This window comes from Elephas maximus, chromosome 24 (assembly GCF_024166365.1).
Source record: "Elephas maximus indicus isolate mEleMax1 chromosome 24, mEleMax1 primary haplotype, whole genome shotgun sequence".
In the NCBI taxonomy this organism is placed as follows: domain Eukaryota; kingdom Metazoa; phylum Chordata; class Mammalia; order Proboscidea; family Elephantidae; genus Elephas; species Elephas maximus.
This window is the reverse complement of record NC_064842.1, coordinates 31,534,181-31,549,674: the sequence shown is the minus strand read 5'-3', so window position 1 is coordinate 31,549,674 and position 15,494 is coordinate 31,534,181. Positions and strand designations below refer to the sequence as shown.

At 45.7% G+C, this 15,494-nt stretch overlaps 2 protein-coding genes across 4 annotated transcripts in view; one reads left to right on the top strand and one right to left on the bottom strand.

Annotated features, from left to right (window-relative positions):
• NTPCR (nucleoside-triphosphatase, cancer-related) overlaps positions 1 to 12,636 on the top strand; it is a 43,130-nt gene extending 30,494 nt beyond the window's left edge. The window contains exons 5-6 of one of the 3 annotated variants that reach the window (XR_007515261.1): positions 4,613 to 6,009; positions 6,388 to 12,635. Coding sequence is in view for 2 of the 3 variants with exons in the window: in XM_049868170.1 (XP_049724127.1) it covers positions 4,613 to 4,681 (69 nt within the window). In the remaining variant the exon portion in view is untranslated. Of the gene's footprint in view, positions 1 to 4,612 lie in introns of all 3 variants that reach the window. The other 2 variants (XM_049868170.1, XM_049868169.1) reach the window with 2 other exon arrangements.
• An 89-nt stretch (positions 12,637 to 12,725) lies between these two features.
• Positions 12,726 to 15,494, bottom strand: part of PCNX2 (pecanex 2) — a 360,390-nt gene continuing 357,621 nt past the window's right edge. The window contains exon 34 of the mRNA XM_049868166.1: positions 12,726 to 13,599. Coding sequence (XP_049724123.1) covers positions 13,429 to 13,599 — 171 coding nt within the window. The 3' untranslated portion in view covers positions 12,726 to 13,428. The remainder of the gene's footprint in view (positions 13,600 to 15,494) is intronic.

Genomic DNA, 15,494 nt, shown 5'->3' with positions numbered 1-15,494 from the left:
AATTTCCAGGTCAGATAGCTTCTAAGTTGGAAGGCTGGAAAATCGCTGGTGTTAAACATCCAGGGACTGGCTATCTCTGCAAACTAATCTAATCTAAAAGTCCTAAGGAGGGATTGAGGTGTGTTGACTGTTAGGTTCAGAAATAAGCATTATATCTTAAAATAATACCGCATTTTCTCCTCTCTCTAGGACAGGAGATTATTCTCAAGGCGAGGTAATCACTGCTTCTGATGATCTGTAAAGAAAGTGATGAGCTTTGTGTTACTTACATAGGAGATAACCCATTATTGTATTTATTGTTTTCCTCTGGGCTTTATTGTATTTATTGTGCTGTTTCTATTTTTCTCAAATGAAGAACTTCATTTATTGTATATGAAAATTTAGGGGTTGGATTAGATATTGTCTTGGGTTCTTTTCATTTTTGGTATTTAGTTAAGTATCTGAATCTGTTTTTGAGAGCTTCCTTTGCATCCAGTGCTTAATCCATAATACCAGGAACATGTTAGGCATGTTCCGTTCCTTCAAGAAAAAGACCATGGGACAGTTAAAATCTGGGGCGAAGAAGGTAGAGCTATGTATGAGAAGCAGTAGGGAGAGGTGGTTCTTGGGTGGCTTCTTGAAGGAGGAAGTGGAGGAAAGAAGGGAAAGGAACTTGGATGCTTAAGATGGTCACAGCCTTGGCAATCTTCATTTAACTACTTAGCTAGATTTTAAAGACCCTTCTTAGCTCAGAGAATTTTAATATTTATTGCACACCTATCACGTGCCAGACATTGTGTTAGGTTCTGGAGATAACAAGATGAATAAGACACGGCCCCTGTCCTTTATTTTTTTTTTTTTCCTGTCCTTATGGAGCTCACAGTCTCATCTTAAGAAAAATTCTTGCCAAGAGACATATGGCTGTACCTACCCCTCTACCGCCTCTGGGCAGGGGCCAAAAAACAGACCTGTTGAAGCTGAGTCGATTCTGACTTGGGCGACCCCATGTGTTATACAGTAGAACTGCCCCATAGGGTTTTCTTGGCTGTAATCTCTATGGAAGCAGGTCACCAGGCCTTTCTTCCGTGGTGCCACTTGGTGGGTTTGAACTGCCAGTGTTTAGGTAGTCGTTGAGAGCACACTGTTTGTTCCACCAGGGGACCTTCTGAGCAGGGGCAGGGGGCATTTATATTTCTTTTAAGGCTTTGGCGCAGAAAGAACGAACGAGGGAAACAACTTTGTTCCTATCCAGCTTTTCTTTGCCTCCCTTTTCTGTTTCCAGCCCTCAGGTCCCTCTTTTAATTCACTAATCAGGAAAGACTTTCTGCAGCCAAAATTCTGGTGGTTGAATAAAAAACAGACTAGAATTTCACATAAACACAAAGGGCCCTGCGGTTGACGGATGATGCTTTGCTTGCTTTTGCGTTTGAGAGTTTGTCTTGGCTGTAATCGGGAACATACTAACTGAACTTTATAGACAATTTCACATAAATGTCTTACTGCATAATTTTCAAAAATAATTTTAGGGAAACCAAAGGGGAGTAACAAAATATTAATAATGCATTTTTTTCATTCTGTGTATTTTTAATGGGAAAATATTTCTTTTCCAGATTTTATTTGTATTCTTTTTGCATCTAATTAAGACTCCAGGAGTGCACTCTGAGTGTCAGGGAACATGCCAGGCATAGTTCCTGATGGGGCATTGTCAGCAGACAGCAGCTACTAGAGGGAGGGGATGTCTCGGGAGGGGCAGAGGGCATCAGTGCTCATCTGCCTTAAAAACATTGCTTCTCTCCTGCACCTTAGTTTTCTCTTATTAACCATCCAGAGCTGGTGTGCAGTTGAAATGAGATGCGATAGGATCGTGAATGCTCAGTGTAGTGAGTCAGGGCGGGCCTCAGGGTGGTGATGAATACGATGGGCCACATCCTTTAAATGTGGAAATGCGTCTCTGTGGCATGTAAGTGTTTTGAGGGGTACTTTTTAATCATCTCGTAAGCCTCCTGTTAAACACGACTTTTCTGGAAGCCTTGGCATTGTGCCACTTAAGCAGCCTTCTCTCAGGAACGATACCTTTGGTAATAGGGTTTTCCACTATATCACCCTTCACTTCCCTTCATTTGTCCCCTAACCATTCTATCAAAAGGCTGAGGGACTTGAAGAATAGAAATGAAGCCTTAGTAATGACCTGGAGGAAGATAGTCACCCTTCCTCGCCCATCCCCACTGCAAGCTGTGGATGCTCAAGTGTTTCTCATCATATCAGCTTAGATTTGCAGTTGAGCAACATCAGAACTGCTCATTGCAAACTGGTGAAGTCAAATGCCCAGGAGGCTTCCGATCCATCCGTGTCAGCTCCTTTTAATAGCTGGACAGGGAAGCAAGTGTCTCCTCGGGTTTTCGGAGCAGTGGTGTCTTGAGGAGTGCTGCTGTACTGGCCCCTCTCCTTGCTGCTCACCCCTGCAGAGTAGAGTTCATGCTTTCCATCTGGAGAAGGGCTGCCTCCCTTCCCCACCTTTCTTTGCCACCATCTCTCTCATACTCTGCTTCCCTCTTTCTTTCCTATACACCCTTCCTCCCCCAGCTCTACATGTCATCCTTTCTCTCTCTGGCATTTGTAAAGGAGGTAATGAATGTTCAGGAGGAGGAAAAGGCCCATAAGGTCCATCAGTCTCTGAATTCTCTTCCTCTTAAGCCACACAGTACACTCTCACAGACTTGGGAAGCAGAGCATTTTCGTTCCTGGTGAAATCAGGGTGGGAGAGAAGGGAACCTGACAGCTTGTCTCCTGCCAGTCCTTTCCCTACACTGCTGTGGAAGCCATCAGGAGGCTCTTGGTGAGCCCGGCAAAGTTCACACTCTCTGGATGCCTGCCTGCCCCCCACCTTACCCTTCTGCCTTTGTTCCACGTCAGATGGATTTCCTTTATTGCAACAGAAACTGACTCCAGCTAATTTCAGCAAAAACATCAACAAACAAGTCTTGTGAGGCTGTGGAGGTTTCTCATCCATCTGAAGGAAAATTTGACTGCTCATTTCAAGAGGAGCCAGCGCTGCTCCAGCTTGTGGCACAGCAAGGACCCTGGTCAGTGTCTGTGGGTCAGCACTGTCAGGGGTCAGCGGCAGTCCTTGCTGCTCCAGGTCACTCCATTCAGGATTCACATTCTTGGGTAAAGCTCCAGAGCGTAGCTTGCCCCCTACTTGGCCAGGGGCTAGTTTCTCAGACTGTGTAGTCTCCCACAAGGAAGTCCGAGTGTTCTTGTGAGAGAGGGACCAAGAGTGACGAAGTCCACTGTGCATTTCCTCATCAAACATTTAGAACCTGCTGGATGCCAGGCCTTCTGCTGGGCCCATGGAGTGTACAGCCTGCAGTGTGATCTGGCCTGTCTCAGTCCAGCCATATTGAACTCACTGAAGTTGCCAGAGCCACTTGCTCCCTCTTACTGTGTGTGTTCGTACTGGGCCTTCCTCTGTTGGGTGCCGTTCTCCCACCATCCACCTAGTGGGCCCAGCCTCCTACCCCGTCTGTGAAAATTAAATCCACATTTGGAAGCCCTTCCTGACCTCCCCACCCCCACTCCCAATGTGGCTTTCTGTCCTTTGCATCACAGACCCCTTAACATTGACCTTGTTCATGTTCAGGTCTGTCCTTCTGCTCTGGTCTGCAAGCTCCATAAGGTCAAAGTTTATTCCCAGAACCTCGCCCAGGGTTCCAGTCAGTACCCCATAATTGTATGTCAAAAGTGTGACAGTGTAGGGCCAAACAGGGAACCACTGGTGATGAGTGATGAGATGACCCTGCCTCTACTCTCGGGGTCATCTCACCGTCCACTCCCTGATGTCTGTATTCTTGTGTGTGCTCATGAGGAGCATATGATATGGTTATTGTTTGAGAGGAAGAAAAAAAAAAAACAAAACAAAAAAGCCAGGTCAGCAGGTGGATCTTGAACGCTCTGTGTTAATTTTCGTCTGTTTGTTTTGTAATGGTATTACTTACAGAGGCTACGCACTGGGGCCAGCAGACTTGAGTTCTAGTCTGTACGCTGTCATCAATGATCTCTGATCTCTCAGGAAATCTTTCACCTTTCTGAGCCTCAGAGTCCACATCTTTGAAATAAGGAGATGCCCAATGTCAGATTCCCCTGCCAGACTCAGATTCTCTAAGTTTCTGAAGAGAAGAGTAAATGAGTGACCTTCTAGACGCATTACAGAATTCCGGCTAATTCTCTATTCTTAGCGGTCCATCTAGTAAAGCTTGTTGTCTCCCTTGTTTCATTTGGCCAGTTTCTTCTGTTCAGGGCAGGTGGTGAGGGCCATGCCTCATCCTGTGTTTCCATCATCCACCCTAGAGTGCTTGGCACAGAGCTCAAATCACAGCTCTTCCGATTGTTAAGCTCCATCGGCCAGCAGACCCACTTTGACTCTTTGAGCTGTTGCTTTGCAGGAACTGAGGGTGGGATTCGAGGACACCTCCCATGCTTTCAGGGTACTTGTGAAGAGGTGTTTTCTCCCTAGGTCATAAAGCACACCTCACCCTCTCCCAACCTGCAGGGCTTTTCTGTTAGAGTATAACCTGTCAGAGGGCTGAAGGAAAGGAAGGGAAGCCTGAAACCACCCTCTTGCTTCTCCATACAGGTTACCAAGGAAAACAGAAGCAGCCTTTTGCAAGATATCGTGACGTGTGTGCAGAGCAGCAGGAAGTGAAGACGATTTGCGTTGCTGCTTTCCCGCGTGTGAAGAGTGTTCCCAGTTCACGTGGGGCCTGACAGGCACTTTGCCTGTCAAGGTATGATGCCTCAGGTTTACGGTCACCAAGGTCTTAAAACCTCATGGGTTTTTCCAAGGAAAGCTTGACAGCTGGTTTCCATCAAATGTTTCAGAGATCGAATTAGCCTTAATGCTGGATTGACTGTACAAGATTAACAATCCATTATGGTTTATTTATGCTTAAAGATTTCTGTTTATTTCCTCTTGCAGTCGTGTGCATGATTTTGGTTAATTATGAAATGAGAAATGGTTTTGAGACTATTAGTTGGAATTTGCCCCCACTGAAGTTTATAATGTGTTCAGAGGAAGGGGAAAAAGGAGTTCACTACTTAATCAATTTTGCATGTCATGAAAATTAAATTCCTTTCCAGGTGCAGCTTTAGTTTTATGCCATTTAAAGTGGTAACAGTTATTTGATTTTTAAAAATTATTATTCCAAAAGAAAACCATCCCAGTTTCTTGTTGTTTGTTTATTGCTTAATAAATATCATGATCAGTCTGATGGCTACAGCCACCTGAGTCCTTGTGCAGAAGGGATGAGTGGTTTTTAAGAGCGTTCCTGTCCTTTGGTATTCAGCAGGTACTGGTCAGAGCTCGGCCCACGTGGGTTCAGATCAGAGTCCGCTTGGGCTGCATTAACTTAGGCACAGTTCTTGGACTTGTCTGTGCCTGTTCACCATCCAGAATATAGGGGCCGGGCTGTCCTCAAAGCATGGCAGTACCACAGCACAGATGGAAATGAGCACCACCACTCTGCGCAATTCCGTTAAGAACGCAACAGTGCAATGGACTGGGTCCAGTAAGAATAATGTTATAAAAACTTAAAATTCAACCCACAGCACTGGCACTTTAGTGAAAGTAGAAAAGACTGAGCATAACTTGTCTGTCTTGATTCCTAATATGAACTCAAAGTCTAAAAACTTCCCTCCAAGTTACTGGTGGTACTCGGTATGGATTGAATTGTGTCCCCCAAAAGTACGTGCTGTAAAGCCTAACCCCCATACCTGTGGATGTAATTCCCTTTGGGAACAGGACTTTCTTTGTTATGTTAATGATACCATATCGGTGTAGAGTGTGTCTTAAGCCAATCATCTTTGAGAGAGAACAAGAGCAGATGAGGCAGAGAGGAAGATACAAGCCACCTGAAGATCGCTAAGGAATGGAAGAATAAAAGCTGAAAAGAAACAAGGACCTTTCCCCAGAGCCGACAGCGAGCCTTCCCCTAGGGCCAGTGCCCTGAATTTGGACTTCTATCCTCCTGAACTGTGAGTGGTTAAGAGCTACAGCTACTAACCAGAAAGTCAGCAGCTCAAATCCGTAAGCTGCTCCTTGGATGCCCTATCGGGCAGTTCTACTCTGTCCTGTAGGGTTGCTATGAGTCAGAATCACTTGGCAGCAATGGGTTTGGATCTTTTTTTTTTTTTGGTTTAAACCGTGAGAAAATAGATTGATTAAAGCCACCCACTTAGGACATTTCTGTTATAGCAGCACCAAGAAACTAAATACTATAGTGAGAAGCAGTTGAGTGTTTTATTTAGGTCATTTTTGGTCATGATATATGACTATTTTAAGATTTTTTAGCAACTGGAGCTAGCAGCAAACCCCACTGCTGTTCATGCCAGGCTATGTCTCCCTGTCTGCAGCCATGGACACAGGCGTTCAGCCAGTAAGCACATGTGGACAAGCTATCCCATGAGCAGGGCACTGGGACACAGTGGACACAGAAAGTACTCACTTCTCTAAACCAAGTAAGTGATTTGCAGCTGCGACAGGCTCTGACATTTGGTTCAGTCTCTTTCCTCAGTGCGTCTTTCCAAAGTAACTTTCTGAAGCTGGCTCTGGATTTGCCAGCCCTTTGAGGGATCACAACAGAAAGGCTTAAAGATTATGAATTAATCCTTTAAAAAGGTTACTTGCCCAGTATGAGGAAAGGGCTCCTCCTTCCCACTGCTGCTGCCATGGCTGCATTTGTTCAGGGAGACCAATGCCAAGCTCCCTGGTGTTTGACAGTGTTGAGGTGACTCCCAGCCCCTGTCTCTGGGGACGGGAGGAGGGCTGAGTGCATAGAGATACGCATTAGCATGGCACGGTGGCTAGAGGCTTCTCACAAAGTGGGGCACCATCCCGATCAGGAAGCTGGGGTCCTGCCCCACCCATAGACCTGCTTTCCTGCTGTTCAACCTTTGGGTAAGCCTTTCTTAGCCTCCAGAGAACTAGAGAGGGAGGGAGGCAGGCTGAGGGCATTTGTACAGACACAAAGGACAGCCGGCCTTGGGCCTAGTGGAGCTATCAGCCCCAGCTGAGGGGACCTCTCAGGGAGGGACCTTTACTCTCCACCTCTGTAAGGCACCATGTATTTATAAGGCTTCTTACACATCTGCCATATGACTGAACGTGCCAACTTCTGGTCCGTTTGGTGACTGTTTAGTAGACTTTAATTTTGTATTAAATTGGAAAGAAAGCTGATGGGATTACTTCAAAAAAGCCAGGTGTGCTTTTGAAGGGGTAAGGATGCAGCTGCCTCCTACAAAGTATTCTCTTTGTAAAAATGTCAGGAGTGACCCCTAACATTGTGGGGTACCACAGCTTCATGTATGCTTTCTCCTTTATTGGTAAATTTAGATCAAGATCATAGCACTGGCAGTGGCTGAGACACGGTCTGGACCCAGATCTACCTGTGCTCTTTCCACTGTGCCCCACTGTGGCCTTGCTTGAGCTTTCTGTCATTTCCTGTTACTCTGAGCCCATCATGTGCCCCCAGAACTCAGAGTTGCTATTTAGCTGTGATAAACTATGGCCACTATAAATCCAAAGAACATTTAGTGTCTGCTTTGTGCAGGGTCCTTAAATGATCGTTGAGTTACTTTGTCAGCCAGAATGATCACAGAGCATGTATGAAGATGTCAGACACAATCCCTGTATCTCAAGAAATGAAATGTAATGGAGAATGAGATGAAGTCACAAATAACTAAGGTAGGGCCAATGTGCACAGCCCTTAGAAGGAGTATTCAGCTGAGACTTATAGGAAGAAGGTCGCGTTGGGGGATCAGGAGAAGATACTGTGGGTTCACTCGCTTCCTGAGCACAGCCGTGGCTGGAGGAAGGCAGGCGGGGCGCGTGTGGGTCTGGGTGCTAGCTCTGAGGTGAGGCGGGGTGGGTGGCAGGGGCAGGCAGACAACAGGAATTCTCTATATGCCTACTTTTGAAATGCGCACCCTTCAAACAGATGAAGGTATCTAACAGACAGCTAGATGAGTCCAGATGTCAAGGAGTAACTCATTTCGAAAAGCACAACATTGAAATGGGAGTTGCTGGTATGAAGAATTTCAGGCAGAACAATATGGTTGGATGGGACAGCAGAACTGATTTGGAGAATGCGTTTACTAGAGCGTTCTTTCTTCTGCCCCATCCCCTTCCTTAGCAGATGATATTGCTGCCAGCCACTGACCACTTACACAGTATTTTAAAAATTGTTTTTCTTTCCTGTTACTTCTGGATAAGAGTCAGTACATGTGGGAAGCTGGAGAAGCTTTTTAAACTGATAGAATACAGTCTCTCTGACTACATGGCTGTGGAATGTGGGGATAGTAGTAGAAATAATAGGGTCTGAACCTGTCTAACTTCAGGGAGAGAGAAGAGAACCGTCATCATCAGCCCAGTGCTGATTTCCATGAGGTGGAGGTCAAACATAGCGCCTCCTCCCGTTTTGTTACCAGCTCTGACACCAGCCGTCCTCCCCAGGGCACTCTCTACTTCTCTCTTGGGTTCGATAATCTGTTGCAATGGCCACATGGAACTCAGACCATACTTATAGTTAAATGGTTTATTAAGGAAGTAGCAGGGCACAACCCGGAATCAGGATCAGGAGGCATGTAGACAAAATCTCCCTTCAGCGCAGGACAGCTCTCTCAGCTCCTCTTGGCCCCCTGAGGCTCCCCTTAGCCCTGCCATCTGTTTCCCTGTATTCTGCTGCTGGGTGCTGTCTGGGCCTCTCACTGTCTTCACCTAGACCCACGTTACAGCTCTTTAAGGAGGTTCCTTGTCTCCTCTCTCTCTTTCTCTGCTTCTTCTCTCTTCTCTGTTCATTCTGTTTCCTTCCTGATTCTTACCGTTTCAAAAGCCTCTGTGGAGGTGGCTGTATATATACACAAACTCCTCGTCAATTTCTAGGCATGGCCCTCCACTAGGGCCATGAACTGACCAATCCCCTTTTGGTAGGCCACAGACACTTCCCTTGGATAGAAGGTTATAGACACTTCATTTGCATAGCCTAGCAAGGTGCATACCAATCACAGGGTAGACTGCAGCCCAGATCAGACAAAAAGTATGAAACCACAAGGTATTTACAGCTTACCCAGGAAATGCCAATCAACCTGGACAAAAGTAACAAATCCTCTGGGGTAGAAAACTAGGGCAAAGGTAACTCCTCAGGCTTAGGGGAAAAAAATCTAGCAAGCTGTCCAAAGAACCAGGGTAAAAAACTACATAAAGGAACTCATTTCACCAAAATGGCTGACAAGAAGAGGCTCCTAGTGAAGCTTCAGATTCCCTCACTCTTTCCCAGCCCCTCAACAATTAAAGGGGGTGGCAATGGTAGCCCAGGAAAAAAAATGCAATAGGCCTTGAGCCTTCTTTCTATTCTCTCTGCCTCAGCGTGCATAGAAGTTTATGTCTGGAAGAATTGTGCATGTGTGTGTTAATGGCAGATGCTAGTGTCCCTTCAGCATGATGATTTGGGACAAAATAGTCGAAAGAGGCGGAGGTGGCTTGAGAGGCATAAATAGGCATTGTTAATGCACGTTTTATGGACAAAGAAGTTTGAGCAGCTAATGATTTTTGACAACTGCTTGCCAGATACAGATGGTTTCAATGCAGTGTGCAGAGTTTAGAATCAGTAATGTCAAATTAGCTACACGGTTTATAGAAAACCAAGTGCTATGGTTTTTATATTATCTTTAGAGGAGAAACAATCTTGTTCAGTGCCCAAATGCAGACATTAACTCTGTATGCTGGCAGAACATTTGCATAACTTTGTCTAGAAGTGTCAACTCAGGAATGCCTCCTTTAAATGGGGCTAATCATACAATATTTTGCAAGGAATACTCTCCGATAAAAGCTGACTGGCTGAGGACCAGGTAAAGAAGCTCACAAATTCCTAACGGTCATATAAAAGCTGTGGCTTCATTGGTGCTGCTGGCCAAGCAGTCACAGAGAACCCTGGAGTGACTTGTACCGAGCTGTTTCCCTCTTGCAGGTATGTACACCTGTAGATGTAAGTGTGTGCACACATGCACGTTTTCAGTAGGCAGATGCAGGATGGCCTGACTCTTCCTAGGTAATGCTAAGAAAACAGAGTTGCCATCATAGCGGAGGAATTTGGTCTTGTTGTTGTTGAGAAATTGTATACATTTTCTCCTCCCTCCACCCACCGCCCCCAAAAGACTTCACCAAGAACAAGGTTGAGGAATAAACAGATTGAGCAGTTGAAGAAGCAGCTCAGGCATCTCTCTAGTGGAACCAGATACAGGAGCACCTGAGGTGCTATTGACTTCTCCTTCTACAGAACTGGGCTCCCAGCTTCTTCAGCAGAGTTTTGCTTTCTGTGCAACACAGCAGCTCCTGTGTCCTTGATTCTGGATACCCAGGGGAGTGATTTGCTGTGCTGCAGACTTGGTGCCAGGCACTGGTCTTTATTTTTCTTACTGCATTTAAGCAGACACGCTTTATGAGGAGGCTGTACTCAGCAGCTTACAGACCGACGCTTAGTTCTCAGGGCTTTGGTGTACAGTTGCCAGGGAGGATTTCAGAGCGGCCAGTTAATTTTGTCTTGGCCAACTTAGAGAACTGTGCCAATGTTACACCACCTTTTCATTACACCAGAAAAACTAAATCTGTTGCTGCTGAATTGACCCTGACTCAGTGACCCTACAGGACAGAGTAGAATTGCCCCGTAGGGTTTCCAATGAGCAGGGGGTGAATTCAAACTGACAACGTTCTGGTTAGCGGCCGAGCTGTTAACCATTGTGTCGCCAGGGCTCCTTTCATTGCACAAACACCTGCACATGGATCAGAAATAACCAAGTTTGCATCTCTAGGGATTGCTCATTTGAAAATAATGACACTCTGGCTCTGGTTATAGAGGCCACCTATTGCTATTAATAGCTAATTCTTCTCCCCCAAAGTCATGGCCATCTGTTTCCAAGGGGTAAGAGATTCTCTACAATACTCTAGTAATGTCACTAGGATAGGTGTCACCCAGTGCGGTAACTCATGGTGTCGCCCCCCCCCCCATGGACCTCCCCTTGTATCAGACCATACAGAAGCCTTGGTGATGTTTTTTATACTAATGTTACTTGTAATTCCCGTATATCACCCCTTCTTTTCCTTTAATTACTATTTCATTCTCAAAAAGTTATTGATAGAGGTTCACAAATACTAATGACCACAATATTGTGGCTAAAATGACAGAAAATTTGACAAAATCAGTGACTGTAAAAACACTGGCAGCAACAAAAACAGCAGTACATGCTTGTAGCACGTGCAGACAGAACCGTGTGATCCGAAGCGCCACTGTAATTGGGTAATAATGACAGCTCTGAGCAGAGTGTATTAGAAAGTTCAGAAGTAAATGAACATACAGAGTTTTAGCCTTGTAGGTATACTGATACATGTAAGCTGGGTTTATGAAAAATGTTTTTGTGATAACTAACCACAGGGATATTCTTATAAAAAATAATAAATTTCTGCCAAGATACTGCACAAAAATTTTATAGACATCATTTTGGTGTCATCCCCTCTGACAGTGTCACCTGGTGTGGGCCACACCCCTGCACGCCTGTAATGATGCCACTGCAATACCCTTCTCATTTTATTTCTCTCCAAATTTCCAAATCCTAGATACTTTGAAGAAATTTGTGTGATCTTTTTCTGAACTGAGTGGTTCTGTTGTCTTTGCAAAAGAGAGAGTTCAGCAAGACCATGGCCGTACTCTTCTTGGACTGTGTTTCAGGACCCCTTCCCCTCCGTTATTTGAGCAAGTATCCAGGTTTCTGCTCTACCCAGTGGGAGCCTTAAGATGGAAAAGATATTCAAGGGACAGAGTAGCAGGGGCGGGGGTCTGGGGACCATGGTTTCGGGGGATATGTAGGTCAGTTGGCATAACAAAGTTTATTAAGAAAATGTTCTGCATCCCACTTTGGTGAGTGGTGTCTACGGTCTTAAAAACTTTGGAGTGACCATCTAAGACATATCAATTGGTCCCAACACACCTGGAGCAGAGGAGAATGAAGAACACCAAAGACACAAGGAAAATATTAGCCCACGAGACAAAAGGGCCACATATACTAGAGAGACTCCATCAGCCTGAGACCAGAAGAAATAGATGGTGCCCAGCTACCACCAATGTCTGCCCTGACAGGGAACACAACAGAGAGTGCCTGACAGAGCAGGAGAAAAGTGTGGTGTAGAACTCAAATTCACATAAAAGACCAGACTTAATGGTCTGACTGAGACTAGAGGAACCCCCAAAGACATGGCCCCTGGACTCTCTGTTAACCCAGAGCTGAAACCATTCCCAAAGCCAACTTTTCAGACAAAGATCAGACTGGACTATGAAACAAAATAATACTTGTGTAGAGTGTGCTTCTTGGTTCAAGTAGATACTCGAGACGAAATGGGCAGCTTCTGTCTGGAAGGCAGAAAGGGATAGGAGCTGGTTGAATGGACACGGGAACACTGGGGTGGAAAGGGGAAGTGTGCTCTTACATTGTGGGGATTGCAACTAGGGTCACAACTATGTGCATAAATTTTTATATGACAAATTGTGCTGTAAACTTTCTCCTAAAGCACAATAAATAAATTTTTTAAAAGATGGAAAATATGTCTCAGAATTTGTCCAAATTTCATACTATAAAGGATAACCTGGTAGAAATGACAACAGTTTCAGTGCATCGGTTAAGTATAAACATTTTAATTCCAAAAACAAAGGTGTGTGCAAATGTCAGGTGACATGGTGAGGACTGCTGGGCTTGGAAAACAAGCATGCGTTCTGAGAAGCCCGCAGGAATGCTGGGTGTGCATGGCTTGGTCTTCCGGAGGAGATCTCCAGATAGCACTCCACGAGCACTGGGGTCTGAGAGGGCTTTCCATGCGCTGACAGGTAGATTCTAAGTGTGTGTCATCTGTACCCTGGCTCTTCACAGAATACTTCAGACATGGCTGCATGCACTAGAACGTGTCATGTAGTCACTATTGTATGCTGACCTAACGCCTGCATAATCATAAAGAAACGAGGTTTACCTAGAAATGCATTTAGATTCACCTTAGTGCGTTTTACCAGCTGATGGTACAATAAAGGCTGCTGCTCATTTCCTTTTCACAGTAACACGTATAAAATGCCAGCTATTTAACATGCAGTTGTCTTATTTTCATCAGGGCAGGAAAGAGTCAGTTATGTGCTCTAGTTGATTTTAAGATAGTAAATGGCTTTCATTTGAAATTTCAAATTCTGAACGTGATCCTTCTTTCATCACATGAGAAGTTTTCAGGAACCTGAGATTAAAATTAGTCTGTTTTCTAGAACAGCTCTCACACGGATTACAACACTTGTTCTTTTCAGTTTGAGGGGCGCCGTGGAGGACCCGCAGTTCCAGCAGGTGTGGCCCATTCCTAATGGATGCCCGTTACTACTCGTCTGAAGCACTTTGCTGGGATGCTGTATCGTCCAGCCCCATGTCCTCCTGGCTCGCTCTTCGGCACATCACCCCGAGGTTCTCTGCCAAAGCCTCAGCTAGACTGCGATCGCAGAGCTGGCCCTGCTCCATGGCATCAGTGGGTTCACACGGCTCTGAGAAGTGCTTCCAAAGAGAAGAGAGAAGTAGCGGACAGCTCAGTACATGTCATTGCCAGTTTCTCCTAGTCAGGACCCTCAGCTGCCCAGAAGAGCTAAAGCACCCATATGCCCAGCGCACCTGAGGTCAGGTTCTAAGGCCAGGTCAAACTACAGAGGCCGGGGCTTAGCCTTTGAGGAAAGGACAGAAGCCACAATCTACCACAGGGCCTATGAAGGGGGTCCTTTTCACAGACAGTCTAGGTATGTTAGAAAGGGATGGACTTTGGCAAAAAGGTCATTGTGTGCCTGGATGGCCTGTGTCCTGTTGGTGCCACTTCATACACACTTAGCCCTGCCGTGGATGCTGGGTTCCTGAGGTTTGGCCCAGAACAAGAGCACAGAGACCTTTTTATTCTGGACACACATAGTCTCATGGACTTAATCATCCTTGTTGGAGAGAAGGAAGGGGATGGGTCCCAGAGCCACACACTCCTTTAAGACCGTGACTTAAACACAGGCTACCCAAAAAACCCTATTGCCATCAAGTCGATTCTGACTCTTAGCGACCCTATAGGACAGAGTAGAACTACCCCATAGGGTTTCCAAGGAGCGGCTGGTGGATTTGAACTGCTGCCGATCTTTTGGTTAGCGGCTATAGCTCTTAACCACTATGCCACCAGGGACTGGAGGTAGGGAATGGTGCGATACTTCGTACATTTTTATTGAGGAAATGAGAAAAAGGGAGGGAAGTTTATCGGCCTGGTTTTCTAACTACCAGTTGCCATCAAGTCAACTCTGACTCATGGTGACCCCATGTCTGTCAGAGTAGGACTATGGTCCTGAGAGTTTTCAGTGGCTGCTTTTTGGAATTTGGTTACCAGGCCTTTCTTCCAAGGTACCTCTGAATGGACTTGAACCTCCAACCTTTTGGTTAGCAGCTGAGTGTGTTAAACATTTGCACCACTCAAGGAATCTAATCTAACTAAACTTAATTAAATCTTTTGAAGAAACCAGCTCCCTTCCTCTTGGCAGGTAGCCTGTGAGCTCCAGGAAGCCATGACCCTGCCAGTTGACCCCTGGTGCTGAACCCCATTGTCTTTTTAGACCAATATGTCACAGTTTGGTGTCCGGGTGGCTGAAGGCAGTAGCTGTTTTGCGTCCACAGGGGAGGAAGGCACTTCTACCTAAAGAGCATCACCCATGGAAGGAGAGAACAGTGACAGACCAGAAGGCCCAGGGTAGCCACCGGTCTCTACCTCCCAGTAACTGCACTGAGGACTGGGAGCAAGCAGAGTGTTACTCTCATGCTTGGTGAAGAGCACAAACCTTGGGCCAAAAAATGTGGTAACATCGAAGAGGAGCATGGGGAATCACCACATCTGAGGGCTGTTTTTGCCCTGATGCTACCTCCTACCTCTTTACCATGTTATACAATACAACCCCTGGTTCTCCATCTCTATGTGTGTGTATGTGTGTATATATATATGTGTGTGTGTATGTATATATATGCGGGGGTGGGGTGGGGGTGTGTGTGTATGCATGCATACATGTATATTTAGTACTCATGTGATATCAGCTAGCCTGGGGTCTTGGATAAGTAACAGTTTATTCACATGAAGCCCTTAAAACTCTCTTTTTCTAGTGTTGAAATACCTGAAAGTAGTAGGCACCTCACCAGCTGTTGAATTAAACCGGATGGAGAGGAAGCAATGCTAACCTACCTCCACCAGTGTGGACATGTTTCCTCTCTTCTCCCTTAGGCCAGAATGCTAGAAGAGAATGAACTAAAACATGCTTCCATTGCATGCGTGAGTGGAGGGCATCCCCCTTTCCATCCCCAGGTTCAATGCTACTGATGACAATTCTGCCCAACTCCCGCAGTGGGCAACCTCCAACAGTGCCTGGTGTTGTTATTTACAG